Here is a 15,712-nt window from a genome sequence, read left to right as displayed (position 1 = left end):
ACAAAAAAAAAAAAACCAGCAAAAAGCCACCCAAAAACCTGTTTTCATAAAGCAATCATAAAGAAGACTGAACAGGTAAAGATTTTCACACTGGATTACCAAAACCAATGTCCTACTGAGACCAGGGGAGGGCGCACTTGTAACAAAAAATTCACAGATGCTTAGAATCCTGCTCATAATCCTCAGTTTGTTATTTCACAAAAGAAAGGCAGTTAACATAAATCATTTCTTGGGATGAATATAATATTGAACAGGTGAAACAATTCAAGAAGCATCTAAAAACCAAACATATTAATGAAAAATTTGGTAACAGTTTCATAAACACAGATTTAAAAGTTAATGTGCACAAATTCTAACTGTGCATTTGCCTTCAAACATACAACTCTGGCAAACAGAAATACTCCAAATATTATAATCATGTATCATTTGTCAACATGGTCAAGTATCAATTAACATTCTTCTCAATGTACCACAAAAAACTACTGATAATTCCACATTTTGTGGGTACATATTTAACCACACATACTAAATAAAATACAAAACAGCCAAAGGTGTGTTGGTGCACTCATGTAATCCCAGCACTCAGAAGGCTGAGGCAGGAGGATCTCCTGGAGTTTGAGGGCAGCCTGGGTTACAGTGATTTCAAGGCCAGTCTGTACTGTATATGTGTGTGTGTGTGTGTGTGTGTGTGTGTGTATATATATATATATATATATATATATATATATATAGAGAGAGAGAGAGAGAGAGAGAGAGAGAGAGAGAGAGAGAACCTGTCTCAAAAAGCCAAATAAATAAAATACAAAACTATAATCAACTTACCCATCCAAAGGACTGTCAAGTGATGGACAACTTCCTGAGCCAGAATTTTCAGGGCTACTTAAAGATAATGGATCCAGCATCTAAGAAAATAAAGAGTTCCAACAAGATTCAATGTGATATAGCCAAATGTTATATTTTCTTTTTATCTAAAAAAAAACTTGTATTAAGATGTAATTCATGAAATATAAAACTCAACCATTTAAAGTGTACAATTTAATGGCCCTCAGTACAATGAGAGCAGAGTAGCCCTCACCACAGTTTTTGAGCACTTTCAGTATCTCTGAAAGAAACCGTGTACACAACTTAGAGCTATTCATCTTTAAATGTCCCACACAGGCAAACCACAACACCGATACTTCCTAAGAGGAAAGGCACTTTCTCTATAGCCTGCTATTTAAATAATTAAAAGTCAGAACATTTCTCATGATTCTCCTACTGAAAACTGAACAATGACTACACCCAAATGGAGACTAACACGTTACACAGTGTGTGACTCCTCCACTGTCAGCAAATGTTAAGTACTACCACAGAGTAAGCGTTCAATGCAATGCTAAGGGAATCATAGCAACTCCAGGAAAACATTTCAAGGCTAGAAAACTGAGGTATTTTTAAAAATGTTATGAAAAGTTCACAAACCTCAGCTTCATAAAGTTAAATAGCTCAAATTTTACTCTTTTAAGCGTTAATTTTTAAAAATTTGTGTGTTAGTTAATCTGTGAATTACGAAACAAATGCATTCATTTATGGATGAGCAATGTAAGAAACAAGTTGTTTTAAAACACAATAAAAGGCAGATGTAAATTAATGGACCTTTTTCTATATTTTGCTATTCTGTTCATCTAAGAAGGAAGACAGATACACGCACACATATAGACACACAGACAACTCCAAGTATCTGCCAAATCACACTGCCCTTGACCAATATCACTTTAAATGACATGAAATCCAGCATCCAATTGGCGCATACTTGATCCATGCTCTCTGGAATGAACTCTCCTTCACTGTTGATGCTAGTGAATGATCCATTCCGGGCCACCTGGTGTAATTCATCTGGAATGTATCCTGGGGGAGGGGAACTTCTATCTCTATTAGTGGGACCTCAAAGGAGAAAAAATACAAGATTTTGTAAATATCAGTAAGGAAATAACTTTATGTCTAAATAATGTATATTTCTGAACTATATCAAAAATAATTTTAGCAAATGAAATCAGGTATTTATTAAAAATTACCAGACATTTTTATTTGTAAAACTTCAAATGTTTCTTAGGTTTTCCAAACTTCCACCTCACTGTAACATTCCTTTATACTCATTAAGCACTATTGTTCTTCTGACTGCTGATCACCACATCATGAGTTTATAACACACTACAGAATCTTAAACTAGGGCTGGGCGTGGTAGCCCACGCCTGTAATCCCAGCACTCTGGAGGCAGAGGCAGGAGGATCGTTGCGAGTTTGAGACCAGCCTGGGCTACAAAGTGAGCTCAAAGCCAGCTTGAACTGCATGGCGAGACCCTGTCTCAAAAAGACAAAAAAAAAAAGAATCTTAAGATAAATGCCACTGCTCTAAGCTTCCAGAAATAAAACATTTATGTAAGCTTTCGACACAATCTGTGGAAGGGATCAGGATGCAGTGGAAGAATGAGGGCTTGGGGGTAAGACCTTAGTTAAATTCCCTGTTAAAGTTGTTTACCAGATGGGTTACCCCAGATTGGCAGTTATTATCACCATGAACCTGACTTTCACCTGTAAACAAGGGTCTAAGTCCGTTCTTTACAAGGGTGTTGTGATGGTCAAATCACTCACAATGAACATATGCTAGGCTCATCTGCTGCAGGATATCCTTTCTATTCCATTTCTTTAATCTTTAGAAACCTTAAGTGAAAATACAGCTACTGGGTGTGGTAGTGCATGCCTGTCATTCCAGCACTCTGGTAGGCTGAGGCAGGAGGATTACAAGTTTGAGCCCAGTGTGGGCAACTTAGTAACTTAGCAAGATCTTATTTCAAAATGAAAAATATATAAAATGCTGGGACTGTGGCTTAGTGGGAAGGCCCAGCATTCAAATCCCCAGTGTCTAAAACAAACAAACAAACAAACAAACCAGCAGCACAGATATGAAGTAATATGAGCATCTGCGTTAAACTTAAAGGAAAAAAAAAAGCTCTTAACTTTAGGTGAGGGAGTCACTGTAAGTACGGTATATGCCAGCGTTTGTTAGTGAGTTAAGAAGAGCAAAATAATTACTAAGAAATATATGTCCAAGATCACTGTCTACAAAATGAGTAAGGAGGGACTCCACTGTGAGTCAGGGTTGATTCAGAATTTCTAACAACCATACCACAATGATTATACTGGACTCAAATAATTTTACTTCTTTCATATACCTCTTTTATGAAAGAAAAATCAATATATTCAAGTACTACAAGAAGCTAGGGAAGAAATACGGGGCATGAAAATTTCTTCATTTCCTTACTTGAAAACACAACTTTCTTGTGTTAGTAATGGGCATGCTAACACACTCTTGTTAATTCTAGACAATTTCCAGTTTTTGTTATGTTGACATTGAGGTCAAACAATAAAAATATTTATTAGTAGAATAAGACTGAGGCATATTTAGTATAAGATAACTCAGAAGAAATTTAAAATATAGTACATTTTGATCTCTCTAATGTAACTAAAGTGAATTGGCTTTTTTTTTTTCTTTAAAATGATAGATACAATAAAGAAAGAAATGAACAAATAATAGTGGTCATATTTTCCAGTTTGAAGAGTAAAACATGTTAAGTTTTCTCTCAATATATAATACCATGATTTAAAGATGAGGACAGGACAAATTTACTGTTGTATGGTTGTTAACCAGAGAATTACAATTTGAAGACAAGTATCCCAAATATTTTGTCACCAAATTTTTAAAATTGTATCAAACTGTATCTCAATTAGCCATTTTTATTTTACTTATGTATCATCTCTGTTGATCCCATTTCCAGCACTTCAAAAATAAAAAGTAGAATTTGAAACAAGACACTTAAAAAGAATGGTCACAAGTAAGTCTTTTGGGGGACCAGGAGAAGACAAGTAATTTTTTTGGTGGCCCATGCCGGTGTAACTTCTTCTGTTATTATCAAACCTATTCTGTTACCAATCTTTTGGACTCCCAACCTAACCTCTTCCTCTATGCCACACTCCTGCTTCTTCCCTGTCCTTCTATCTCTCCTCTTCTATTTTCCCCTTCAAAGCCATCCCTTGTGCATGCTCTCAAGGGTTATCTTTATGGTTATCTTTAATAACCATATCCTCTCCCCATTGGTTAAAAAATATGTATTCCATGGTTTTTAAGCAATGAAGTGCTTCCTTTTTAAAATTAAATGTAGATTATTAACATTTTATACAAATTGAAGATGACACACAGAAGTGAGGCATTAAGAGCACTTCTACTTAGCCCATGTCTCCCAGGTAAGGCTACCTTACAACACAGCACACAGCATCTTTACTTCTTTATATCACAGGCTCAACTACAGCAATGCATTATTAATGGCAAATAAAAATTAATAGGAAAGTAATTGAAAAAGCATAATCTAGAAATTTTAACAATCATTTATCTTGATAGTATTCTTGGCAATAACTAAAACCTTAGAGAATGATTTAGGGACTTAGAATCTAGCCTATTTATTTTAATGTTCTAGCATTACTTAATTTTTTCCTCCATCTTATTTATACAATTAAAATCTCTATAAAGTTTTATTTAAATTTGTTAAGCACTAAAATATCCTGAGTATATAAAGAAAGAATTTAACTAGGGGATTGCTAAACCTGTAGTATGTGAAATTAATTTACAAAGGACATCAGAGTCTAGAAAGTCATTTTGTCGTAGATAAGTAGCAAAGAATATAAAAATGGGTGTTATTTATCAGGATATGTTTAGGATTTGCCCCCTACATTTAAAACTAGAAAAGAAACCGAGAAATCACCCACTTCATGTTTCAAATACTAGCTTTCTTACCTATCATAGAATGCCGTTTTTTCCTCTCTCCTCCAAATACTGTGTTATCCAAATCTTCTAGTGATGGCAATGGCTCTAAGTTAGGAGCCTACAAGAGAAGAAGGACAACTGATGCTATTATTCTCCTATACGGTTTTAAACAGAGTCCTCCCCCTACCAAATTCAATCTAGCTATTCTGTATTGTTGATGGGGCTAATCAATCTTCTAGTCTTAGAAAATTAAATCCTGCCAGGCATAGTTGCCTGCTCTTATAATCCAGCAATTTGGAGGCTGAGACAGGAAGATCACTTGAGCCCAGGAGCTAAAGGCCAGACTGGGCAACAGGCAATAGTGAGACTGCCTTAAAAAAAAAAAAGCAAACGAACAAAAGACATTTCAATCCTAACATAATTCTTCCCACATGGTCAGTTTTATATGATCGTATTCTTATTTGTAATTCTGACTATGTGATTTTAAGGAACAAAGATATTAAACTATAGCAATTAGGGGCTGGGGATTTAGCTCAGCGGCAAAAGCGCCTGCCTAGCAAGCGCAAGGTCGTGAGTTCGGTTCCTGGTACCGGAGAAAAACCAAAAAAAAAAAAAAATAAATAAACTATAGCAATTAAATGTGTTTATCTCACATTGAAAATACATCAACAATTATAGAATACAACTTTCTTACAGTGCATTTTAAAGGATACATCCTGCAATATTTAACAGAAAAATGCTGATTCATACCTGCGTACTTCCATTTATTACAAGTAATATCTTCAGGCTCTTCATATGAATACTACGATCCAAGAGTTCCACAGCTCTGTCCAAGTCATCCTGGGTAGTCAATGGAATCACCAACTAGAAGGGACACATGAGATCAGAGAGCCATCTTACAAGGTCAAGTTCTCCCATAAGCATCTCCATTATTAGGGAGTTACAAATCTCAAAATGGTTTTCTCTTTGACTGTTACTATAATCAAAGTCTGAATGAGTATATTTATCTATACTTTGTTCTCCACAACCTAGCACTGTTGAAATTTTAGAATGAATATGGCTATTTAAAATGTTTGCTCTATTAATCATTACATTTCTTTAGTAAATATACTCAAAGATTAATCTGTTAGAATAGTTTCATCATACAACTAAATTTAAGTTACAGCATGTTCATCTCAAAACAGCAGTAACATATACAAATGAACTCAGAAATAAAGATACAACTTGTTTGTATCTTTATATGAAAGATATGAAATAAAGATACAACTTGTCATCTACATAGACAAAAATCTTTTTCCCAGTGGTGACCACAGATCTGCACTCTCACCTGTTATGTTTTTCAACATACCAAATCTTGAGCATGTATGACAGCTACCAGAGAGATGTGCCACCAAGCAACAAAAGTGCAATCTGTAGTTCCGGGGTTCACGTCCCTGGCCCTGCTGATCTTGCACTACAAGAAGTAAGCTAAGGGCCAGGACTATAGCTAAGCAGCACAAGTGCCTGTCTGGCAAGCACAAGGTTCTGAGTTCAATTCCTGGTACCAAAAAAAGAGGTACGCTAAATGAGTCAGCCATCCCACGGTAAACCTGAATGTGGGATTCTGCTTTCATTAGTCCCATCACGGATGAGATACAGAGGACAAAAGCACCTGAGAGAGATCAATAAGAAAAAGTATTTTTCACATAATTTAAGAAAATCAACATTTGTTTCTTTTAAAAAAAAAAAAAAAAAAAAAGTCAGCTTTAGCTGGGCATGGCAATATACATCTGTAATTCCAGCACTGGGAGGCTGAGGCAGAAGGACTGCAAGTTCAAGCTCAGCATGGGCAACTTAGTGATTTGGCAAGACCCTCTCTCAAAAAATAAAAAGAGTTTCACTCAGGGCAAGGCCCAGAGTTCTATCCCCAGTAACAACAACAACAAAAATCAGCTTTGGAGCTTAAGATAACTCTATTAATGACAAGAAAGTATATTCCATTTCATTAAATGAGGGACAGAGTACAAACAAGTGAACATATCCCATATTCCACACTTCTTAACCACCTCTTATAATCATAGAATGTGAGCCATTTAAATGTGAGACCTACTCAGTCTGGGGTCCTCTATACTATAAAATCCAGAAGACAAGGACCCACACTCCAGCAGAACAGAGAGCAGGTACAATACTTGGTAAATGTTTAATACTATGACAGAGATGACAGCTCAATTTGCACCAAACACACAAGTGGGCACAGTATGCATTCACTCTGCAGATTTCTTTAAAAAAGAAAAAAAACACTCATTTATACCTTTGCTAGTTATAAATGTAAACTAGAATATAACTTCCACCATATATTATGTTTATATTTACTTGCTCTATACATAAAATTTTATTGCCAATTTGTTTGTAGCTAATTTTATGTTAAGTTATGCAACTGGGCTGTTTCTCAGTGAGAATATTTTCAATAGAAAGAATTATTAACTGTTTGGTGTCACAGAATGAGCCTGATGTAATGATATGCATAATTAAATTCCTTTCACTTCACTATGAGCCATAATGGCACACTGTATTCCTATCTCCAGTGTTCTGCTTTTCACAGTCCTGATGTGATCCCTCCTATGTTCTCAGGTCACCTGGCATAAACAGCAAAATGAAGACAATCATGAAGACATTCCAGCTTCTCTAATTATACTAAATAATAAATCATGGAACATTTTCCTGCTTGGTAAATTCATTTTGGTCTTATTCATGAAACTATGAAATCTATTTACTTACTTAAACTGTATGTTACTATAAACCCCTTCTGGTTTATATTTCTGGAAACTAAAAACTGAAATCAAGAACACATTCAACATAACTTAAATTTGAAAAATGCTCATTATCTTTATGACTTTACATTAGCAATATATGAAAACTGCCCACTTATGTGTTCTCTTCAGCTAAAATAGGAAAGATCTTAGAAAAATCTAAGAACAGCTCCATACTCATCTCCCACAACCCACACGCACTCTGACACACAGCCTGTACCTTATTAAATAAAGAAAAGCAAACTTAAAAAACCCAACCAATTTTCGTCTTAATACATATCCCCCAGCTTGAACCACCAGTGGTACATGCATAGCTGTCCCACAGGACAGTCATCACTATCCCACCGGTGGTACAAATGGATCTAGTAATTTTTATCAGTCTTTTGATGAATAAAATTAATTAAAAGTCTATAAATGGACTGAATCTAGTTTCTTGAATTTGAATACTTACTGCCCAAATATAAACATTAATACTCTTCATACCAATTAAAACATTATTACAATCATTAACAAATTTATTTCATTAATTAAAAGAAACATTTATATTCATGAATTTTTTTGATGTGTGCAGAGGGGGCAAAACATCATATCACACTTGGCTTTTTTGTAACCACAGTGGCATTCATTTTTTCAGATCATTTTCAGTAACAATCTCCATCTCACTTGCGTGTGCTTCTTGCCAATTCTAAATAAGCTTCTATAAAATGAATACTTCTCAAGTAATTCACACTCCTGGCATTTCTCCACAGTTTAACAGTTTATCAATAATTAATTCTCTAAATTTTAACATGGAAATCTTTATAAGTACCCCATTGGTGGTATATATAGTATGGATTTTCAATTGCTGTACCACATATTAGTCATATTGCAATTCTTTAATACCACTGAATGTTTTCCTTAACTGTAATATGATGGCATCTGGTCTGCTACATCAAAGGTTTTCTTTGCATTAGTATAATCAAAGACCTCCTGAGAAGTGGTACAAGCACCAGGCAGAACAGTTATGTACCACCAGTGGTTCAAGCTGGCAAGGACAGTCAAATTCAGCTGAATTCAAATCAGAGCAACCCAGGAGCAAGACACGAATTACAGCCCCATCAAGGATGTGTTAAAAGCTGTTAGTTGTTTTCATTCTGGTAAACCACATGTTCATTTTGAACAAAGAAACGTATTTTATATTTGAAAATAATACTTATGGAAATGAAATAATATATACTCTACTTAAGTTTTTGCTTATCCAGAGGGCCACAAAAGATCATTTGTAAGATGTCCCTAGTATACCAATACTGAAAGTCCTACATTTGGTTTGGAACAATACATCAGGATACAAATCAGGACTGTTCAACAGAGTCACAAATTCTCAGAACTTCAGCGCTGCAAGAAGTCTTAAAAAGTAATCTTACCCTAATGCTACCTCTACCACATTCCTGCCAAGTGGCCACTCGCATGTAACAGCAGAGCTGCACACAGAAATCCTTCAGAAACGATGAAAAAACTAGAGAAATTTTCAATTTTTACAAATGCAAAAGTATTCCTAAAACTGCAGCTCAGTTAACTTAAAGTCAATCCTCAAGAAAATACAGAAAAGAATTACAGAAACAACTTGGGAGAACTTTGAAGGAAAAAAACAGCAATTCTAGGAGCTAGTATAGGTAGTACAAATGTCAAACTAAACTCATTGTTCTTGATAGACCTACCAGGCCAGTAGATCGAAACAATATTGTATTCTTAATGTATCTTGGCATGTTAAAGTTTTCCATGATAAACAATTTTGAGATTAAAAAAAAAAAAATCATGTCTTGCTTCTTTCAGAATCATACTGTGAGATAAGGATTCAAATTATTTCTGTAGGAAAAGATACTAGGAGACTAGCAGAGGGATATGGAAGGGAAGGAAGGGAAGGAGACTTACGTATAGTATATTATCTACACGCAAGCTACCACTTTGGAAAGTGGAGTCCACCTGCCCTACTCTCTACCTCCACACTCCTATAATATACATCAACCCTTAGGCATACATCTACAAAACCCCTCAGAATCCCAGGGGTTGGCAGGTAGAAATCAGACTAACATAAAAATAAAGCACCAAAATAAGGCTGGGCAACAAGATATGTTACAACTAATTGAAACCTTTAAAAAGTATTTGAACAATAAAATTTCAGCCAGTGTGGTGGTCCATGCTTATAATCCCAGCACTCTGGGAGCCTGAGGCAGGGGAGTCAAACGTTCTAGCCTAGCCTGGGCAATTTAGAGACTTAGTGAAACCTTGTCTCAAAAAATAAAAAGGGCTGGGAATGTGGCTCCTGATTTCAATGCCTAACACACCACCCAATCAAAGCATTACTACAGCATAGTACTCATCATTTTGTTCAGGATATGGATTTTACTTTATCATCTCTAGGCTGTAAAGGGTTTCTTTAGACAAGCACTGCTTGCTACATTACCATTTAATTTTATTACTATTTATCACTACCATTTAATTTGGTAAATTAAGCTATTAAAATGTAGTATTTTCAAATGTCTTCTTTTGCACAGTGCTTTACCATCTGCAAGGCACTTTCATGGTTCTCCTCGCATTAGGTTGTTCTCGGCATCCTGCTGCACTTCATCCCTACTGGCACCTTTGCTAGGGACCTCTGCATACACTGCTCTCAAGCAGCTCTCTCCTGGCAACATTCATTCCCTGAAACTCTCTGCAAGGCTGACTTCTCCTATTCAATATAAATATCACCCCCTCAGCTCTTCTTCCTTAGTACCTACTGCCTTTGCTTTCATTACCACAATACTTCAAGCATTTCCTTCAAATAACGTATTTTTAAAATGCATTTATTAGTTGCCTGCTTTTACTACATGTCTACACTGGGGCTGGGGATTTAGCTCAGCGGCAAAAGCGCCTGCCTGGCAAGCGCAAGGTCGTGAGTTCGGTTCCTGGTACCGGAGAAAAACCAAAAAAAAAAAAAAAAAAAAGAAACAACCTACATGTCTACACTGCCTACCTATGAGTAGCTGTAACTCATTAAGTCACAGTATTAAGCCTAAAAAACACAATAAATATTTTCTGAAGATTAAAAAAATTAATCAATTAACTAAATTGTTCCTCAAGAGCTACAAGAAAACTTGGAAACCACCTAATCCAATCCTAAAGACTAAAAAGGTGTTTCCCAAGAACACAGAGTTCCTCAGTGTCAGAGCAAGCCTTCGAGATCATGTATGTGACTCTAAAACAAAGCATGACAATCTGATCATATTCCAACACTACAAGAATCCATTAAGTCTTAAATGAATTGTCTGATTACCAAAGTTCTGCTGCCTGTAGCCAAGCATAGTATGAAAGGAAAAAACAGTTCACTGATAAAATATGTAGGGGTTGGGCAAGGGGGCACACACCTACGATCCCAGCATTCAGAAGAAGAGGATTGCCTCAAATGTGATCAGAGTTGGCTACACAATTCAAGGCCAGCCTGAACTACACAGCAAGACCCTATCTCAAAACCCACAACAAAAAGTATATAGAGTAAAAATAAAACATAAGAAAATTCCAGCTAATACACATATTTCCTCTTAGCATAAATTCTTATGCAATTATTTGTATAAGTATCTTCTATAGGGGCTGGGGATTTAGCTCAGCGGCAAAAAGCGCCTGCCTGGCAAGCGCAAGGTCGTGAGTTCAGTTCCCGGTACCGGAGAAAAACCAAAAAAAAAAAAAAAAAGTATCTTCTATAAATATTTTCCATAATGGAAAAAAATCCATTTTAATCAGTTAAAATTTATAAATTTATCTGTCATATTTTATTCATCTGACATATTCTCACCAATCACTAAATAAAAACACATCAGTCCTGAAAACAATCTCTTACATGAACACACTATTTTCTAAAACAAAGGCTACTATAGGTTAAACTGTACATGTTTACCTCGTTATTGGTGTAATGTAGATCCATAGACTGTCCAAAGGCAATTTTAGCTTTAGACTTCAGATCTTCCAATTTAACTGGTCTGGGGAACTGAAGGATTCTATACAGACAGAATTTTAAAGTATTTTATTTTCTTAGCCATAAACAGTATACTTAGAACAGTTACCACCTGTTAGATACAAAATTAAGTAAAAAATTATGTATTCACTTTACCTAGTCAAATGGCACAATTTTGATCAAGTGCACAATTTTTCAACATAGAGTTTGGAAACTCTGAAGTATGTTCTAGCCTCATAATTTTATTTATTTATTTAATTATTTTTGGTCTTTTTGAGACAGGGTCTCACCATGCAGTTCAGGCTGGCCTTTAACTCACTTTGTGGCCCAGGCTTGCCTTGAACTTGCAACAATCTTCCTGTCTCAGCCTCTCGAGTGCTGCGATTACAGGCATGTGCCACCACACCTAGCTAAAAACTTTAGAAAGGGCAAAATTTCTAAAAGTTTTTAATTTGCAGTGAAACTCATGTGTTAAAGAACAACGTAAAATGTCCCCTGAAGAAACTGATTAAACTTAACTATGTGACCTATGCTCAGCAAAATGCAATGAAAAGCTGTTACAAAGAATAAAGCTGTTCTTTGAGGATTCAAATCTTGATTTCTGTATCCTTATCATCTGAACACTGTTCAGCATATATATCACGCAAGCATATCTCCAAAATAAATATGTTAAAGGAATCAAAATATTAAATTATAATATGATTATAGTATTTTCTTCCTCTTTCCCAAAGGACTGCTGCACAGCTCCAGACAGCACACTAAAGCTTAGAGGCTGTATTATACTATAAACTCCACAAAGAGAGAGTCCAGATCTGCCTTGCTCACTGTTTGCATTCGGGGTAGCATATAGTAAGTTCTTAAAAAAATGAGGCTGAATGAATGAAAACAATTGGGTACATATTCCTGACAATTGGGGACTCTATTAAGATTCTCAAGTAACCTAGACTGGCTAATAGTTCTACTGTATGTCTAGTATACTGCATTTTTTTCAAAATCTCTGTGTAAAGTTTAAATCTTTAAGTTATGTATTTCCGAGCCATTTAAAGCTAATAGTTTTTCTTAAAATAGTATGAGACACTAACAGCAGAAATGAAATTCCATTCTAACTCCTAACATTCTTACTAGCAATTTACTGTCAACTACTAACATCATGTCTACACTGAGATACAGACATGAAGCAGAAGGACAGTTTTACATCTCTGACAATTTGCAGCCACTATTCCAACTTACCTTCCTAAACATTTCTAATAAAAATGTGTGAAAATAATCAAAATTATAAACATTGCCGGGCGTGGTGGCACACGCCTGTAATCCCAGCACTCGGGAGGCTGAGGCAGGAGGATCGTTGTGAGTTCGAGGCCAGCCTGGGCTACAAAGTGAGCTCAAGGCCAGCCTGAACTGCATAGTGAGACCCTGTCTCAAAAAAAAAACCAAAAAAAACTATAAACATTAAATCCATATATAAATTCCATACAGCATCTGGAAGGATGATACAGTTATAAGAATATATTTAACTTCCAATGAGTAAAAATTTCTTAAAATGTGAATATGCAATTACCTTACTTCCTAGTATTTCAAAGTGCAAACATTAATCATTTCTGTTTGTTTGTTTGTATTCCGGTATCAGGAATCGAACTCGCGACCTTGCGCTTGCCAGGGAGGCGCTGTGCCGCTGAGCTAAATCCTCCGCCCCAACGTTAATCATTTCTAATGTTTAGCGTGAATTTTAACAAATTTTATCTTATACTCTAACCACGTTACCTGACATTCTTAATTTGTAAGCCATAAAGCTTCATTCAAATCTGAAAAGAATCTTTAAGGGTTTAATTAGAATACTCAATTAGAATGCTTTATTAAATAAATTAATTGCCACGTAATGTTTCCTTCCTTACCTTTTTTCTCCCCTATGTTCAAATTTGACACGGACATCGTTCTGTAATGAAATGATAAATTTCAAAATCAGTTTTTTCTAAGCCCCCAGTTAATATAGAGCAGACAAGAAAGAGGACCTTATTTTCAATACCAACTCCCATCAGTTGACAGTGTCTACCAAAAAGGTAAGTTGAGAATTATGTTGCTGAATCTGCAGAAAAGAGCACCAATATCTCTCAGTGAAGGCACCAGGGGTATGGGACATTTGCTAAAAACCCTGTTAAAGGGAAATATAGACTACTATACTATGGTCCACCCTCCCTGTGGGGTAAATGTTACAACACCTACCAGTATACAGTTTTTTGTTCTTTATTAACAAGAATTTTTATCTCTTCTCTGAAAGGAAACTTTACAGTTTTTCTTTGGCATATCCAAATTGCCAGCATCACTACTCTCGTACTTTGGGGCTATTATTAAATAAAGTATCTGAACACAAGCACTTCAATATTCCAACAACTGATTTCACAACTGAGATAGCTACTAAGGTGACCAACTGGGCAGCACATATAGAATGGATACGATGGAAAAACAGACTCTTCATATCCTAAGTAGGACAGTATACAACAGCAGGAAATTTCATCACACTACTCAGAAAGAAAAGAAAAAATTGGCCTGGAGTGGTGGCGCACGCCTATAATCCCAGCACTCGGGAGGCTGAGGCAGGAGGATTGCTGCAAGTTCGAGACTAGCCTGGGCTACAAAGTGAGCTCAAGGCCAGCCTGAACTACATAGCAAGACCCTGTCTCAAAAAGACAAAAAAAAAAAGAAAGAAAAAAGAAAACACTGTGTGTGTGTGTGTGTGTGTGTGTGTGTGTGTGTGTGTATCCCCCCACCACCAAAAAAAACAGGTCTTCTTACATAGTTCAGGCTAATGTAGACCAGGGAGCCTCCAACTCACAATCCTCCTGCCTCAACCTCCTGATTGCTAGATTACAGACATGTATTACCATGCCCAACTAAGGCACACAATTTAAAACTCAGGCTTGTTTCTGAAATTTTTCATCTAATATTTTCAGACCTCAGTTGACAATGGGTAAGTGAAACTGTGGAAAGTGAAACCATGGATGAGAGGGGACTACTGTAATTCTACTTTTCATGCTCGATATCCAAGACTAATTTATTTATAGGAATCAAAATCATCCTCATTTGTGAATATCTATAGTATATTTTGGGGAAAATTATTTAAGTGTATGAAGCATGAATGAAATATGATTTTTAGCAGTTAGTTACAACATTAAATGAAATTTTTTTTAGAAATGCATACTTATAAGAAAATGTGTTAGCTCTCAGGAGCCTGAAGCAGGAGGATCGTTCCAAGTTCGAGACCAGCCTAGGCTACAAAGTGAGCTCAAGGCCAATCTGAATTGCATAGCAAGACCCTGTCTCAAAAAGACAAAAAAGAAAGAAAAAAAGCAAGAGAGAGAGAGCGAGAGAAAGAAAGAAAATGTGTTCCACAGAACATTTGATTCAAAAGTGTAAAAGTTAAATATATTGAACAAATCCTCTATAAATCTGGATATTATTAAGAAAACAATTCATAGAACAGAGTATATTAAAATATTACTCAAACAAATACCTGTTTTTTTGGTGATGAAGATTTTGCTTTTCTGGTTTCCTGTAAGGATAATGCTGGTCTACTGGCCTTGTGAAGGACAGCCAAATCTTGCATGATTGAGTTCAAAGCCTGCTGATCATCTAGATGTTTTTAAAATACAGTGCACACAGAATTTTAATTTCAACATATTTATCACAGACACCAAACAAAATTTATAATGGAATCAAATGTAAATGTAGTGATTTAGAACATTTTAAATGCCTATACTTTTGGGCAACCTAATTAAGTTCTTTCTTTTCTGGGTTGGAGAGTCAGGACATGTGAGCTAACAAATCCACAAAAGATCAAGTATACTGTGAACATAGCCAAACTAGAATAAGCACTTTCTCTAACAATTCTTAGATTGTTCCACACTACTAAAATCTCCTGTATTGGTCACAGGGTACTACACACAGTAGACAATTATGAATGAGCTAACCCAACAGGCAAGGAGGGTCCCCGAAGGTCCCAGACTCTGATCAATGGTATAGAGAAGCAGCAATGGGTTTCTGGCATATATTGGAAGACTTACAATTAAACACAAAATCACAAAATATTTAAGATAATTTCAAATAAAATATTTTATTTAAAATATTCCTTTTATTTTGGGGAGCATTTTTTGAGACAGGGTTT

General features: G+C 35.7%; 1 protein-coding gene across 3 annotated transcripts in view; it reads right to left on the bottom strand.

Annotated features, from left to right (window-relative positions):
• The window catches only part of Map3k2 (mitogen-activated protein kinase kinase kinase 2), a 61,013-nt gene that overhangs the window by 18,560 nt on the left and 26,741 nt on the right, over positions 1 to 15,712 (bottom strand). For all 3 annotated transcript variants that reach the window (XM_013521065.1, XM_013521064.1, XM_005397615.2), the window contains 7 exons: positions 15,062 to 15,180; positions 13,446 to 13,486; positions 11,497 to 11,596; positions 5,545 to 5,658; positions 4,825 to 4,912; positions 1,790 to 1,920; positions 823 to 902 (listed from right to left, as the gene is read on the bottom strand). In XM_013521065.1, the coding sequence (XP_013376519.1) occupies positions 823 to 902; positions 1,790 to 1,920; positions 4,825 to 4,912; positions 5,545 to 5,658; positions 11,497 to 11,596; positions 13,446 to 13,486; positions 15,062 to 15,180 (673 nt within the window). The remainder of the gene's footprint in view (positions 1 to 822; positions 903 to 1,789; positions 1,921 to 4,824; positions 4,913 to 5,544; positions 5,659 to 11,496; positions 11,597 to 13,445; positions 13,487 to 15,061; positions 15,181 to 15,712) is intronic.

Source organism: Chinchilla lanigera, unplaced genomic scaffold (assembly GCF_000276665.1).
Source record: "Chinchilla lanigera isolate Chin_1 unplaced genomic scaffold, ChiLan1.0 scaffold00058, whole genome shotgun sequence".
Lineage (NCBI taxonomy): Eukaryota > Metazoa > Chordata > Mammalia > Rodentia > Chinchillidae > Chinchilla > Chinchilla lanigera.
The sequence above is the reverse complement of the archived record's forward strand: the minus strand, read 5'-3'. Positions and strand labels throughout refer to the sequence as shown.